This window comes from Cricetulus griseus (genome assembly GCF_003668045.3).
Source record: "Cricetulus griseus strain 17A/GY chromosome 1 unlocalized genomic scaffold, alternate assembly CriGri-PICRH-1.0 chr1_0, whole genome shotgun sequence".
In the NCBI taxonomy this organism is placed as follows: domain Eukaryota; kingdom Metazoa; phylum Chordata; class Mammalia; order Rodentia; family Cricetidae; genus Cricetulus; species Cricetulus griseus.
Window position 1 is genome coordinate 97797980 of NW_023276806.1, and position 15743 is coordinate 97813722.

The following is a 15743-nucleotide window of genomic DNA, read 5'->3' on the forward strand; positions in this document are numbered from 1 at the left end:
TGGTGGTGGTGATGATGGTGGTGGTGATGATGATGGTGATGATGGTGTGGTGTGTGGTGGTGATGATGGTCGGTGGTGATGATGATGGTGGTGATGATGTGTTGGTGGTGATGATGATGATGATGGTGGTGATGATGATGATGAGTGGTGATGATGGTGTGGTTGGTTGGTGGTGGGGTGTGATGATGATGATGGGTGGTGGTGATGATGGTGGTGGTGGTGGTGGTGATGATGGTGATGGTGGTGGCGGCGGCGGTGGTGGAAAGTCATCAGAGTTTTCTCCAAGCCCATATATTATGCCGTTATTCTGGGGAGCTCAACCAGTTTCTACTTACATATCTCAATCTCTACACTTTCAACAAAGCCATTTGGATTTGTCATTTCTCTCAAATTACATCTTGGTTTTTGTAAACTAAAACTGTAAAAAAAAAAAGTATCATAGTCATCTGTGTATTTTATAGTGACCTGACTCATTAGTTAATTCATTTCCCCCCATTGCTCCTTATAAGAGAAACTTTTGCCACTTATATTATTATTATTATTATTATATTATTATTATATACAATATATTATTATTATTTAGAATTCATCTGATAATGTCTGCTTATAGAAAGTTTAAAGATATTTTCTTAAGAATCTGTACATTGGGCCAAGCTGGTCAGAAAAGACACTAGGGTCTCAGGCCATCTCCATTTTTATTCTCATGTGCTTCTCTGTAGGCTCTCTCTATCCGACCAGCATGCGCATCGCTGAGGACGGACGCCTCGCTGTGAACTTCAAGACAGAGGCTCAGTTCCATGGCTTATTTGTGCTGTCACATCCTGGTAAGCCTGTGTCTGTGTGCAGCCACCTCCCACACAACTACATGAACATTTTCGTATCCACATGGGTCTCAACACGTTTCCTAGCTGGCATTGAAACTCTTTATTTCATATGAGTTCAACACGTGTAATTATGTCCTTAATGCTTGGTCATCACTCACCGATAGCTTACCCTATTGGAAAACTATCACTATGCAAACTTTCAGAGAAAAGGTAACATTCCTGAATATATGTAAAAGAAAGCCTTACTGGGAATGTTTTCAATGAGAATTTTCCTTCGATAAAACACACAGAATAATTGTCCTTTTCTGTGCTTTGTTTCTATGATAGGAAAACCTCATTTCAGTCCATTTATTTTGCCAGCACATTTACTCGGTTTTTTTCTAAGTCTGTGAAAACTTCTGAATGGAGATAGAAGAGGTGTTTTGCTTTCATTCTCAAGCTTCAGACACGTTAACTGCAGTTGATAGAGACAGTGACTGTCTGAGCTTTGAATGTTGATAAGACATCTGCCAAAAGCTCATATTTGTTTGTTTTACAAAGGCTGTTTCATTAGAAATGGTTCATTTTTTCATGGACTTTCCACATTGCCCTGTTGATTTCCCATGTTACTGCAATGCCGCTCCTGTCAGGTTGGATGAGGAAGCATTCGCTATCTCCACAGCCATCCTTTTTCTGGGCTCAGACTCTAAGAAAGGAGAAAACAGCTGAATGTCCAAGAGGAAAAGAGGGTCTGTTGTAATTTTTTTAAGCAGATTAAGCTGTAAAAAACATAGAACCAAAAGGAACCTCATATGGCCTCATTGTGATGATGAGTTCTTGGAAAGCGAGGATTTCCTGAACTTTGAGGTCTCTTCTAAGTACCCATCTCTCCAATGAACTGGAATCTGTGATTAGCCCCAGTTGCAGGCAATCTAATTAGATTAGAGTTCATTCATAAGATGGCTTTGCTAATGGAATATTTTAAGTTCAGCTCATGGCTTTGATGTGCTAGCCCAGCATTCACTCAGCGTGGGTTGCCCTGCACGGATTCTCTGGAGAAAGAAGCCTGAGCACCTACATTTTGGCTGAATTATCTAGATCAGAAAGACAGTAAATGAGTAGTCCAAAGACTCCCAACCTATCTGGGTGAGCTTTGGCGAGTCCCATAGTCACTCTCTGTCTTTTTAATTTTTTTTTTTTTTTGCAATATAGATAAACATACCAACCTTGAAGACTTGTAAGAAAGAATTAAAAACTAGGTGACACAGTACTTTGAAAACTACATGGTTGTGGACCTTTTCAATTCAACCTCTAAACCATTGTAATGTTTGGTATTTTTCCAGCCTCCTTTACCAGCTCAGAGATCGTGTCTGCTGACCATCCAGGCCTCACTTTTTCCCTCCGCCTCATCAGGAGTGATCCAACATATAACCAGCCAGACCAGCAATGGAGCTTTGTGTCAGACTTTGCAGTAAGTGTAACCAAGTCCTTTCTCTGCTGCCTTCTGATGACATTACACATTTCAAAGTGAAAATGGCTTCTCTCCTCCTCAAAGGTCCGTGACTACTCAGGCACATACACAGTGAAGTTGGTGCCTTGCACCACCCCACCAAACCTGGAGTATCGTCTGCCTGTCACCTGCAACCCCAGAGAGCCTGTCATCTTTGACCTTGACATTCGATTCCAACAGGTATGTATCACAGAACTCTCAGAGTGGAATCCACTTTATTCAAAGACATGATTTTCTTTAATCAATACATGTGCTTTCAATTCTTGAATACTGAGAGAAAAGGAAGTTGGACAGAAAGGAACCAAGGGAGAAAGGAACTCTCTTCTGTCTGTTGTTACATCAACATAAAGCCATAGTCTCAGTTCATGGAAGAGCTATTGAGCTGTTATGTGATTTTGCTTCTCTCCTGTGATGTGCTATCTTGGAGGTATGACAATTTTCTGTAGAAGTCTATACTTCATAGTGTTCTCAGTCTTCAAGGAATATGAGAATCCACCTCATATTACATAACTGGCCTTAGACATTTGTAAAAGTCAAATACTAGCCTTGGTCCAAGAAATTACACTGTTGGCCTCCTGCTGACCATACTTACAAATACTTTACATATGTACCCTGATCATCCTGTAGATACAAGCCCAAGGTGATGCCACTAAGTCTCACTCAAAAAGAAGAAATGGTGTAACATCACCAATTTTGTTTCTCAATAGCAAAATCAAAACAATGGACAACAACATTTCAAGGAGGCATGGCAGTGTGTGATGGTAGTGTGCCTGTGAGCAGTGTGGTCTGTGCTTGAAGACAGCAGAGTCACCAATACATAACAGGTTTCCCCTTTGCCTTAGGTCAGCGACCCAGTGGCAGCCGAGTTTAGTCTGAATACCCACATGTATCTACTGTCTAAGAAGAGCCTCTGGTTGTCTGATGGATCCATGGGATTTGGGCAAGAAAGTGATGTTGCTTTTGCAGAAGGTAACACTTGCCAGATAAGAAGATGGTTGTGTTTTCCTGCATGTTTGTGATGTTCTGTGTCCTGTGTGTCTGTGGTGTTCTGTGTCCTGTGTATCTGTGATGTGCTGTTGTCCTGTGTGTATCTGTGATGTTCTGTTGTCCTGTGTGTATCTGTGATGTTCTGTTTTCCATGTGTCTGTGATGTTCTATTGTCCTGTGTGTCTGTGGTACTTTGATTTATTAAAATTTCCAGGAGGAAGCCTGTAGCCTCCTGGACATGAAAAATATGAATCTGTCTCATTTTAACTTATGCAAAGATTAACCAAAATTTGGTATATGACACTGAATGGTTTTTACATTCCAAGAAATATAACCTCTATCTCCATTTCCCAAGTAACTTTTGGGGAAGTCTGGGTTTTTTGTTCATTTATTTTTCAGAATTCTTTTTGAATTTTCTTAAATTGTAATGTCTGGGCTGTGTGAGTAATACCTCATAGGTGAAGACTATGCCTCCCTTGTTTGATGCTATATGCTCAACACCTAGCAAAATGGATTGTGTACTCATGGGCTGCAGCAGCAGCTGTTGAGATATAGAGTGCAATGTCAGGGGCTTTGTTAAACCCACCTACAAAAGCAAATGAAGTGAATTAGGCTTTTTATTGATATTTTCTTTCTTAATGTTATTTTGGGTTGTATTAGTCAATATCTCACCAATTAATTAACTCATGTAAATTGGACTTACCCATGAGGGGTGCTATAATATCAAGTGATAGATCAGACCTTTAGATTACTGCCACATGGATTGAGAATCAGGGGCTCCACATGCTTTGCTTCTCTGTGCTCAGTCTACAGGGTGCTCTAATCCGAGTCACAGGAAATAGAGCAGATCCTGAGGTCTACACAGACAAAGCCTCAGTGTTCGGTGACAGGTTAGGGAGCAAAGCAAATAATCTGTGTCATTGTTGTCATTCATAGTTCATGGTGTCACCACATATAACAGAAGTGTATTTCCATCTCTGTTTTAGGGGACATGATTTATGGTCGAGTCATGGTGGACCCTGTCCAGAACCTTGGTGACTCCTTTTACTGCAGTATTGAGAAGGTGTTCTTATGCACAGGGAATGATGGCTATGTGCCAAAGTACAGCCCAGAGAATTCAGAATACGGCTGCCTGGCTGATTCTCCTTCGCTCTTACATAGATTTAAAATTGTGGTAAGTACTTTGACCCAATGAACTGTATCAAATATCACGGATAAGCCTTCTTATCTTATATTTTAAAACAATATCATCATTTTATTTAAATTACATAGTGACATTTTATGGTGATTTGTACTTGCCCAAAGTTACAAGAGAACTTTCTGTCCTTGCAAACTTAGCATTGGCACGGAGATAACTATCTTCCTTCTTGCTTCAAGGATAAGGCTCAGCCTGAGACACAAGCTACCAGCTTTGGAGATGTCTTGTTTAATGCCAAACTGGCAGTGGATGACCCTGAAGCCATTCTCTTAGTGAATCAGCCTGGATCAGATGGATTTAGAGTAGACTCCACACCACTCTTTCAGGTAGGTCCAGACATACAGTAGCTATATAACTAGTAAGTACTTAACCCACTGCCTTGGGCATAGCATAAGAAAATGAAAATAAGAGCAGTAGTGCGTATAGTGAATGGGAAGAATGGGAATGTTTAATGCACCCTAAATTCTACCTAGTATTATCTTATTAACAATATAAGACAGTTTAATGGCGGCTGGAGAGATGGCTCAGTAGTTAAGAAGAATACACTTCCTCTTTTGTCCTCCTAATACATGTGCCACATAAACATACAAGCAGACAAAATACCTGTCCACATAAAATAAAATAAATAAATCTTTTTCCCCAAAGAATGTGTAATGAAGACTCTTATTTAGCTTATCACACACGTCTGACAGTTAAACAATTTACTTTTCTTAGTCAAAGCTTCCTTCCTGTGTTTCTCTTTTTCTTTTTCTTTTCTTTTCTTTTCTTTTCTTTTTATCCAAGACAGGGTTTCTCTGTGTAACCTATCCTGGCACTCGCTCTGGAGACCAGGCTGGCCTCGAACTCACAGAGATTCGCCTGCCTCTGCCTCCCGAGTGCTGGGATTAAAGGCGTGCGCCACCAATGCCCAGCCCTTCCTGTGTTTTTATGATCTATCTTTTCAGAGTAAGGTCTTATATAAATTGATAGGCTCAGAAAATCAATCAAGCAATCATGGACAGGAAATAAAACCTCCATAGACCAAGACCAAAAATCCTGACCCAGAGACGGAAAGTGTAAAGAGATGTAGGTAGTTATGATGATGCTAGACAGACATGGGCGTGACACCTAGAAATGTGCCTATGTCATGGGCAAGCGTGTTCTTTATGATCATCATGCGCAAATTATACAAACAGGATTTTTTACACACAGGGGACATGTTTTATTCTTTCTCAACCTCAGGAAAAAGTGTGTGTGTGTGTGTGTGTGTGTGTGTGTGTGTGTGTGTGTGTGTGTGTGTTAGAGGAAGAGAGAGAGAGAACATATGCCCACATTACAGGGTATGTGCATTGCATACATGTACACATGAATGTGGAGGTCAGAGGACACTTTGGTTTCTTATTTTTGAGTCAAGTCTCTCAGTGCACTGGAGCTCACCATGAAGGCCAGGCTGGCTGGCAAGCAAGCCCTAAGAGTCCAGTAGTTTCCATCTTCCTAGTACGTGGACTAAAGCTGGGGGACACCATGCCCAGCTCTTTTCCTTAGGTTCTGCAGCTCAAACTCACTCTAGGTCCTCACACTTGCAAGGCAGCACTTTGCCAACTGAGCCATCTCTAAGAAAGGACCTAGAGAAAGCCTATTTCTCCCTCTGAAGCTTTTCAAACAAGTATTCTACCATTTTCACTCTGAACTCTTAATAGCTCACTTCCCTAAATTTCCAATATCCCAAAGGATTATTGTAAAAATATTCCTTTTTCCAGGGGCTGGAAAAGCTTAAAAACTGATCTGCCAGTAGGGTATGGTGGCACACACCATTTGTCCCATCACTCAGGAAGCAGAGGCTGGCACACCTCCATGAGTTCCAGTTCAACCTGGTCTACATAGTGAACACTCCTAGGCCCCTCAGGGCTAAATTGTGAGACTCTTTCCCAAAAAAGAAACTGAGAAAAACCTAATTTCCCAACCCCCACCATTTTGCATGCAAATAAGTAACTGCAGATGGGCTGAGGCTCTGAAGGTTTGGGCTGTGGTTCTACCTTTAGCACTAATTAGATGAAAGAGACAGAGAAAATTGCCAAGCTGTTTATGTTCTTATTCACCTACTTTTTAAATTAACAAGATAGACTGAAAGATCAAAAGAAAATTTATAGTGTTATTGTGACTGCAAACACAGTACATGGCTATCTAAGAGTGCTATTAGGATGGTCTGAGGGCATAAGGCAATGATAGAGCACTTATCTAGCAAATATAAAGACCTGATATTGAACCCCCAGACTGCAAAAAAACAGGGGGGAGTGTGAGAGTTACACCAAGTGTATTATGGAGTTGGATGCTTGATGCAAAGCCTGTCACTGAAGAGTGTGGTGTAAATTAATTCACAGACAAAATGGTCATTTATCATGACTGCTGTCATTAATTTCTCTTAGATAGCCCTGATATTGGGCCTGCATAGAATTGAGTTTCCTAACACATAGGGTTGTGTTTTCTAGGTTGCTTTGGGCCGAGAATGGTACATACACACAATCTACACAGTCAAGTCAAAGGACAACAGCCACCGAGGTATTGGCAAGAGGAGTCTGGAGTACCAGTACCACTCTGTGGTGCATCAGGGACAGCCCCAAGTAACTACCAAGAGCTGGAAGAAGAGAGCAATCAGGAGCACACCCTCACTGGCACGGGAAATAGGTGCTGAGAACAATCGGGGAACAAATCTGCAGCATATCTCCCTGGACCGGCGTGACAAGAGGCAGTTTCCCTACGGAAGAATTCCTCCTGATGGCATCCTGCCCTGGGAGCTCAACAGTCCCAGCTCTGAAGTCAACCTTGTCACTGTCTTGGGAGGTGTCGCAGTGGGATTGCTCACTGTCTGCCTGGCTGTGGTTGTAGTGGTCCTGTGCAAGAACAAAAGCATCAAGGGCAAGAATGCTCCACAGGGCTCTGGAAGCAGTGAGCCCATGGTGCCCCCACAGAACCACTACAGTGACAGCTCGGAGGTGTGATCACCTGGTCATGTGCCCTAGAAAAGACTGTGCGAGAACCCTGACTGTTTGGGACCAGCAGCAGAGAATTGAGACTTCCTGTGACATAGGTGCTCAGAAACCCTGACTATAATAGAAGATTTTGGTTTAAACTCCACTGCATCATACATGCACCAAAGGGCAAATCCAGGCAACATCTTTCCTGCTGCCCAGAAAACATACAGGATGCTTAGAGCCTTGGATGACTGTCAGGGGAGGTGCTTCTTATTTTAGGCATCAGTGGAGATGAACCTACTCAGTGATGCTCAAAGGTGCTAAAGGACTCTCTGGGATGTCTGAGAGACATTGGCTATTACGTTATTGTTACATTAGTGGGGACTTTGACAATGCAGTTATCACATTGTTTATTCATTGTATAACTAAAGGTTTTAATTGGTAGTCGGAAAGGGTGATGAACACACTGTTATGACAAGTTTTCTAATCCATGAAGACAGCATGAAGTCATGACCAGGGCTAGCTCAACCCACAAATCACCTCTTACTATTGGGAAAATATAGAAGGAATGAATAGAAAAAGGAAAACTCCTCATTTGGATGGAATAGCTTCTCATCCTCAGACCTCCTTTGTCTTGTTTGCTTATTTAACATTAAGTTAAACCAAAGAATATATTAATTCTGGAAATGATTTTTAAGAGACTGATGTGTTTGGTATATAGTAGCGGCCACACTCTTGCTAATCAGCCTCACTCTTGCTAATCAGCCTCACTGGTATACAGCCTTAGTGGGGAGTGAGAGGGTTGTAGACTTGATGACAAAGAGATGCCATAGAATTAGATTTGCCACAGGACAATGTTCTTAAGAACTGAGCCTAGATGTTTTCAGTATTGAAGGGTGAAAGTAGAACTGATTAGCATTCTATGTACAACCAGAATGCCTCTTAGGAATGCTATCGAGAACAGTGGCAGCAGATCATGTTAGCCCTCAGGGTAACACCCACTCGGCAACATCCAGTGCTTGTAACAACCATAGGGAATTGTATTAGGTTTATATCTGTCTAAGTGATGGGAATCTCCATATATGTCACTCCAGAAATTGTCTTGGAGGTGGCCAGTGATGTCAGTCATAATCTTCATTGATCCAGGAATATCTGTCTGGCTTCTCCACTTCAGTGAGGCGGTGCTATGAGATCCCCCTCTGGGACTTTATCTGTGGTTCGTCACTTTGCTTATTCACTGTGTAAAAGTTTCCTTGGCATTGCCTATCTCTTCAGAAATGTATTTTTACCCTACATCAGAAATTCTCTTTAGAAGATGGGTATTTCAGCAGAGTAATGGCCACATCCCTAAAACCTAGTAAACATATTTCATATAAAAATGAAGTGCCTTTGCCTTATAAACCTACCCCTCCAGTGCTTCGTGGAGTCCCTCACACTTCAGCCACACCCTAGCCAGGCTGGGCATCCTGGTAGAATGGAAATATATAGACGGCAAACTTCATCACTGTCATTCCTGTGTGTCAATGGCTGTCTGTGAGTACCAGCCATCTTTCAATTGAGAAAGGGGAGCTACATTTTCCTGGAGGAGAGGAAGTGAGTGTCTGATGCCTGCTTCCCTACCCATTCAGTGTCTTCCAAGGGATGAAGTAGACTCTAGTATCCTTTTATTGGGGAGCTTCAGGAATTCTTTCAGCAGCCCAAAGGTCCCACCAGAGGACTCACAGGAACACAAAGTACTGCCCCCAACCCCCCAGGGTCAGATCGTGTGGTTTGTTATCAACCTTTCTTTGTTTTACTTCTGGCAGATACTCAACCCCATGCTTGGCTACCTCATAATTTGGGAATTAACATGATGCCAACAGGGTAGGAATTTGGGCTACTTAGCTTTGGGTTCAACTTCTGAAGACAGAGTGACTGTCTCGGTTGTCTGTCTGTCTGTCACTAGCAGTTGAGAGCTTCCAAGCACTGTGATCTTGAAGTCAGGAAGGGAATGTAGTAATTTGTGACACATCATTATAACATGTTTTAGCCAGGCAGCTTTTATGCCAAGTTTCAGTCAACCTTATATTGTTCTATCATCTATAAATTAGATGGTATATTAAATACAAATTAAGTCTATCCTCCCCCAATAGGAAATATAAGTATTCTTTCTCTGCCATCTCTTCCCTGTTTTCTTTTATTTGTACTTATTCATAATTTTAAAAATATCTATTTACTAAATGTGTTGCTTTAAATACAGTAATTGTTTAAAAAGTCTTCAATAGGAAAAATGTCTTAAATAAAGTCCTTGTTTCCAATATTTTTTAAATTTCTGATATTTTGAGAACAAATACATGAAGTAACTTTCGATAGAGCAGCAATTATAGTTCTTGATTTCCTCTGAACCTCCTGAGACAGACCAACATCTGTTTGATATTATACGCTAAAAGCAAAAATAAGTGTTAGCATGAGTGTCTCTCCTAAGAATATGATGAGCAAGAAAACATGAAAATGCATGGGTAATTGGGTTGGAGACATGGCTCAGGAGGGAAATATACACAATATAATATATACATTCAGTGCTGGGGATTGTACTATATGACTCACACATGCTAGGTGCCACTCCACCTCTGACCTACAGCCCTCTTAACCCTTTCTTAACATTTTGCTTCAAGGCAGTCTAAAAAGTTGCCCTGACTGGCTATGAATTTGCTCTTTAGCTCAGGCTGGCCTTGAACTCTGTCTTCCTGCCTCCGTCTCCCAGATAGGGAGACTGCAACAGTACTGCCTGGAAAAGTACTGCCCTCTCATCTAAGATCGATCATCCATTCTGAGTGATGGCTGGACACCAGGCTACTCACCCTTTGGGCATCTGATAATCAAGTAAGGCTTGTTTTGGAGGAATGTGTCAATATAGAAGAGAATCCCTTCTGTCTGTGACCCATAATGAAAACCTTTTAGAACATCAACATTAGAGTCCACATTTTTAATCATAAAGCAAGTCCTGTGTGAGCACTTTGAGTAAGGCCAGCACATAGCCTGGCATATGTAAAGACTCCATATACACTTAAAAATCAGGTGAGCAGGTGAATAGCAAAAAGGTTCTAGCAAGCCACCTTACCGTGAGGCCTTTCCCAGGGTAACAATTTCAAAGTCAGTGTTTAAACATGTGTAAAGCCAGGTTTGGTGGCTCACAACTTTAATCTCAGCACTCCAGAGGCCAAGGCAGTTGGATCTTAATGAATTTGAGACCAGCCTGGTCCACATAGTGAGTTCCAGAACATCCAGGGCTATGTAGAGAGACCATGTCAAAAAAAAAAAATGGGGGGTTGGGGAGTTAGCTCACTGGTAGAGGGCTTGCCTAGCAAGCACAAGATCTGGGGAAAAATATATTTTAATGTAAAAATGGTTAAATGTGTTGATACATGATTTTAATGCCAATCTTGGGGAGGGAGAAGCAGGTGGATCTCCATAGTGAGTTCCATGTCAACCAGAACAACAGAGAGACCCTGTCTCAACCAAACCAAACCAAGTGTGTAAAGATTACAGAAAGTCCTTTCTTATACCTCAGTGCTGGGGATTAGACTGTTTCCAGGAGGAGAAACATGAAATGGCCATCTCACAATTCAAAGCACAATCACAGAGTTTAAGAGTTGGGGAGTTCATTTTGAAAATCCGTGTTTAATGTTGACATGGAAACATTAAGTCCTTTGATAGAAAGAAAACAGAATATTTGTAATGAGGCAAGTTCTTTACAAATTGGAAATTCTCAAAATTGTATGACCTTGAAAGCAACCATAAGACCATCTTCTTGTGTTCTTTCCTCTTTCTAACCTTGAGAGCAACCATAAGATAAAGAATACAAGAGTTGTCGCTGACTTACTACAAATGAATGGGTTGCAAATGCCTAGTTGCTTACCAGCACTCAGCTGTGTAGTTAGGAAGAAAACTGTAACTACAGTTATTAACAATGCTTGCAAGACATGTGCATACAAAAAAGAATCTCAGTACTAGGTAAGGAATTCGCTAAATGCATTGTTCTCATTGAAATAACATGGGTGATTTTCAAGGTCAACATAAAGGTCATTTGTAAAAAACCTGCTGTGGGGGTTTCTGATATTCATTCAAAGGCTAATCTATTTCCGTAAAATGTTTTCTTAGAATTGCATGGCAGGCATTTCAGGACAGGTGCATCAGTTCACAGCCACACCACTGTGTCCCCACCCTCTTTCCTATCAGAGAAGGGAAAGTTCACAGGGTTGAGTGGCTACTTCCATTTTGATCAGAAATTAAAAGTAGGACATGTTTTCCTTCCTTTTCCACTGGAAAGACCACATAGAATACAGAGAGAGAGAGAGAGAGAGAGAGAGAGAGAGAGAGAGAGAGAGAGAGATCCTTAAGTACGTACCACATTGTATCTCAGAGGAAAACGTCGAGTGAAGACAAATTTACAAGCCTGCTCCTAAAAGCAAGTTCAAAGTCAAAGGCCTCCCTGGCAATGTATGTCTTAATGAATCAAGTTTGAACTCACTAGTGCTTTTGTTGCACGGTGGTTAGACCCTGCTGTGATTAAGACCCTGGTCTAGCTTCACTGATGAGGATGAATCCACCCTTATGGTCTTCACTACCAATGTTGACTGGCCACCCACACTCAGACTTCACATAAGCCAATAATTCTGTTATCTTAGGTAAAACTTCTGGCCAAGAGAATAGAATCAATCCCTGGCCTGAGCATGACATCCCAGTTGGGAAGGGCCATCCCTGGCTAAGAGATCAGCTCTGAGAAGGTTGCTCACCCTAGGCATTGCTAAAGAGATGGGTGGAATAATGAATCTTTTAAAGAGACACTACTCTCCTTCCTAGAATCCCCACCCCTGGTGAGAAGCTTAGGGGCCACAGCCAAGTAAGAGTCATAGTCTGCCGCTTTACTAAGTTATTAGGCAAGTGCAACTTCTTCCTTCCTTCTGACTCTTTCCTAAGGATGTTTTCCTTATTTTCAGCTTTCCCCCAACATTTCTGGCTTCCTTACTTTCTAAATGAAGGGACTCTAACCAGCCTGAGCATGGCAAACATGGCTCTGGCAGACCTTGCCCTTCTCCTCCATCCCCTCTGCCTTGCAAAAAAAAAAACATCAGATACATCCCCAAAGCTAGCCACCTAAGTCTATTTCCTTATTTGGCTACTTCCTCCTCCTGAGACTGACTACTCAGGTCTAGCAATCAAAGTATTGAAGTCAAGGAATCAGAAGCCCACTTTGGCTCACCTAATTAACGTGCTCAATTAAAATTAAGCACCTCATCCTAACACGTGGTTTCTCCCCTTTTCCCTTTATAAACTGTCATTTTCCTATGTGCCATTCTGTCTCCTCTCTATCCAGAAGCAGTCCTTTCTCAACCCCCACCCCAGTCAAATATCTTTCCCTCTCTCCCTTGCCCCCTTTTCCTCTCTTCCCTTGTTCCCTTGTCTTCCCCCTCCTTATTCTCCAGCTTATTCTCTTCCCTCTGTCCATCTGGAGCAAATAAATCTCCCTCGTGCTGAGAACTTGGTTTTGGGGTGTCTTGAGCCAACTCTTAAGTTTCCCAATACTAAAACCTCCTGCCCTGCCTTACCACTATCATCTGTCTAACTTCCATGCCAACTTAAATGGCATGGCCTTTTCTCTATTCTCCTTCTCTGGGCAGCAACTGTTTTTGTTTTTGTATTTGGTTTTTGTTTTGGGGGGACAGCGTTTCTCTATATTGCTTTGGAAACTGTCCTGGAACTCACTCTGTAGACCAGGCTGGCTTCAAACTCACAGAGATTTGCCTTCCTCTGCCTCCCGAGTGCTGGAATTAAAAGGTGTGTGCCACCAACGCCTGGCAACTGAAGTTTACAGTTTGTCTGCTCTGGAGTTTTTCTTGTAAACTCTAATAAAATTGTCCTTATGCTTCCATTAACTCCATTTTAAATTATTTTATTAGTAAGACTAAGAACCCTCAAGGGGGACCCTGATTTCCTCTATATCAATTAGCTTAGACTTTTAACATGAAGCCACCATTATTTAATAATAATAACAATAATAACCGTAATACCTACAAGCATATTCTATTTCAGATACAATAGTACAATTCTGAGAAGAGGGATTGTGATAAAGAAGGTGAAATAGAAGAAAAGGAATTACTACATTGTCAAAGCACCTTCAACATCTCAAAAATGAGGGACAAAAATAACTGTGTGCCAGTGGATTGACTGTGGCCAGCAACAGAAATGCTCAGGTCAATCAGGCTTCTAGAAGAAAGAATGGCAACTAGTCTTTGCAGTGGAAAATTTCCACACTGCTGAAGGGAAGCCTGGCTTTTCAGAAGGGAATGGAAGAAGACCAGAGAGAGGCAGGAACCCAGAACCACCAGTAAGTACACAGAGTGGAAATGTAATCTCTCTGCTGTGAGCTCAACAAGCACTACAAAGACTCCCCAAGTTTAAGAAAAACCCCAAGCCAAGGCAAGACAGATGTGACTAGAGAAGAAACCAATGGGATTGGGGGTAGAAGGATGAGATGCAAGTGTGCCAGTTCCCCCCTCCCTTCAACCAAGCTGGACTCCAACCCATCAAAAGCTTGCTGGTAATCTTTGACTACCTCCCCCCACAATCCAAACTGTATTTCAGCATAAAGTGCCACCCTTGATGTAAATGTGACAAGATGCAAAGCAGCCAAAGAGTGAGTTGGTTAAACAGAGGAGGATTAAACCCCAGGGAAGTAGAGTAGGACAGAGATGTATCCAGGGTCATTACCAGGCGAAGAATCTCTTAAGGGGACATAAGCAAAAAGAAGAGGTCAAATTATGTCACCGGCCCCAGCCTTAGACCTTGGGATGGTTAATCTTCACCATCTACTTAGCTAGACTTAGAAGCACCTAGGGCAAACAACGCTGAGCATGTCCATGAGGGCGTTTCCATAGAGGTTTGACTGAGAGCCTGAGACCTGCCCTGATCGTCGGGCAGGCTTAGCACAGGCATTCCATCTCTCTGCTCCTTGATTTGATTGCAGGTTCTTGTTCCCACTGCCAAGTCTTTAAACAGCCAAATTAAACCCTTCTTTCTTCCTTATGTTCGCTTCCTCGGGTATTTGGAAATAGCCCGGAGAAATGTACCCACTACAGACTCAAAACTGTTGCTCACCTTGGTCTGGCTTCTGCTTTTCTTGTCTCCTGTAGACACAGCTGTCTTAATGGTTGTGCCCTCTCACTGGTCCCTTACAAACTGTGAGCACCTGGTAGACATCTGGCTTGGGGAGACTGCGCTGTTCAGCCCAGATGCTGCCAGTAAGGTGCACCCAGGAAAGGTGCAATTCAAATTCTCAAAGAATAATCCCACATTTAGCCTCAGAGAGCATTCCTGCCTGATCATACACGCTGCTACTGAGAGTCAGAGAAACTCAGATCTCACACAACACATTGGCTTCTTGTGAGGCTTGTCACTTGTCCATTCCTTACCTTGTAATCCTACCTGGGGCAGCTCAGCTATTGGCCATCACCTTCAAATGAGAAATACACACACTCATTTTATTTTTGGTTTGTTTCTGTGGGGGTCCTCCCCCTACACTCACACAATACTGGTATCTAAACCAAGGGACATACATGCTAGGCAAATTATTTTCTCAATAATCTTGCCCCACTTTTGATAACATCTGTTGATCTCTGTTCAACTCTTTGGGGACACAAGAACCCAGAACCCCCATGGTGGTGCTTAAGGAACCTAAATATCAGATGATGGTTGGACTCACCTGACAAAGGTTCTTTGCCGCCAGGCGTTGGTGGCACAAGCCTTTAATCCCAGCACTCGGGAGGCAAAGGCAGGCAGATCTCTGTGAGTTCGAGGCCAGCCTGGTCTCCAGAGCGAGTGCCAGGATAGGCTCCAAAGCTACACAGAGAAACCCTGTCTCGAAAAACCAAAAAAAAAAAAAAAAAAAAAAAAAGAAAGAAAGAAAGAAAAAGTCTTTGCCCCTCTTAAATACTGACACAATGACTGTGTCTCCTGAGATGCATACTAGGAGAGAAGTTATTTGCCATTTTCTTTCCTCTCCTCTGGGGAAAGGACCTTACCCTGGTCTCAGTGGATGGGAATGGGGATGTGTTTTGAATACCATCCTCTTTAGCAGAGGGTTTTTTGTTTAGTCAGCCTTTAGTAAAAGCATAAATTATAAAATGCACCAAAGAAATTATCACCCTTAATGTTGTGAGAGACAGAGTCCTTTGAATCTGCAGGAGGCTATTTTGTTTTAAGAGGATCTCACTGTAGCCCTGGCTGGCCTGGAACTTTCTATGTGAACCAGGCCG

The 15743-nt window shown here is 42.2% G+C and overlaps 1 protein-coding gene across 1 annotated transcript in view; it reads left to right on the forward strand.

The window, feature by feature from the left end:
* Frem2 (FRAS1 related extracellular matrix 2) overlaps window positions 1-9612 on the forward strand; it is a 132331-nt gene extending 122719 nt beyond the window's left edge. Inside the window, exons 18-24 of the mRNA XM_027394954.2 lie at window positions 720-824; window positions 2147-2274; window positions 2359-2493; window positions 3156-3282; window positions 4287-4474; window positions 4678-4824; window positions 6967-9612. Coding sequence (XP_027250755.1) covers window positions 720-824; window positions 2147-2274; window positions 2359-2493; window positions 3156-3282; window positions 4287-4474; window positions 4678-4824; window positions 6967-7476 — 1340 coding nt within the window. The 3' untranslated portion in view covers window positions 7477-9612. The remainder of the gene's footprint in view (window positions 1-719; window positions 825-2146; window positions 2275-2358; window positions 2494-3155; window positions 3283-4286; window positions 4475-4677; window positions 4825-6966) is intronic.
* Window positions 9613-15743: the final 6131 nt, after the last annotated feature.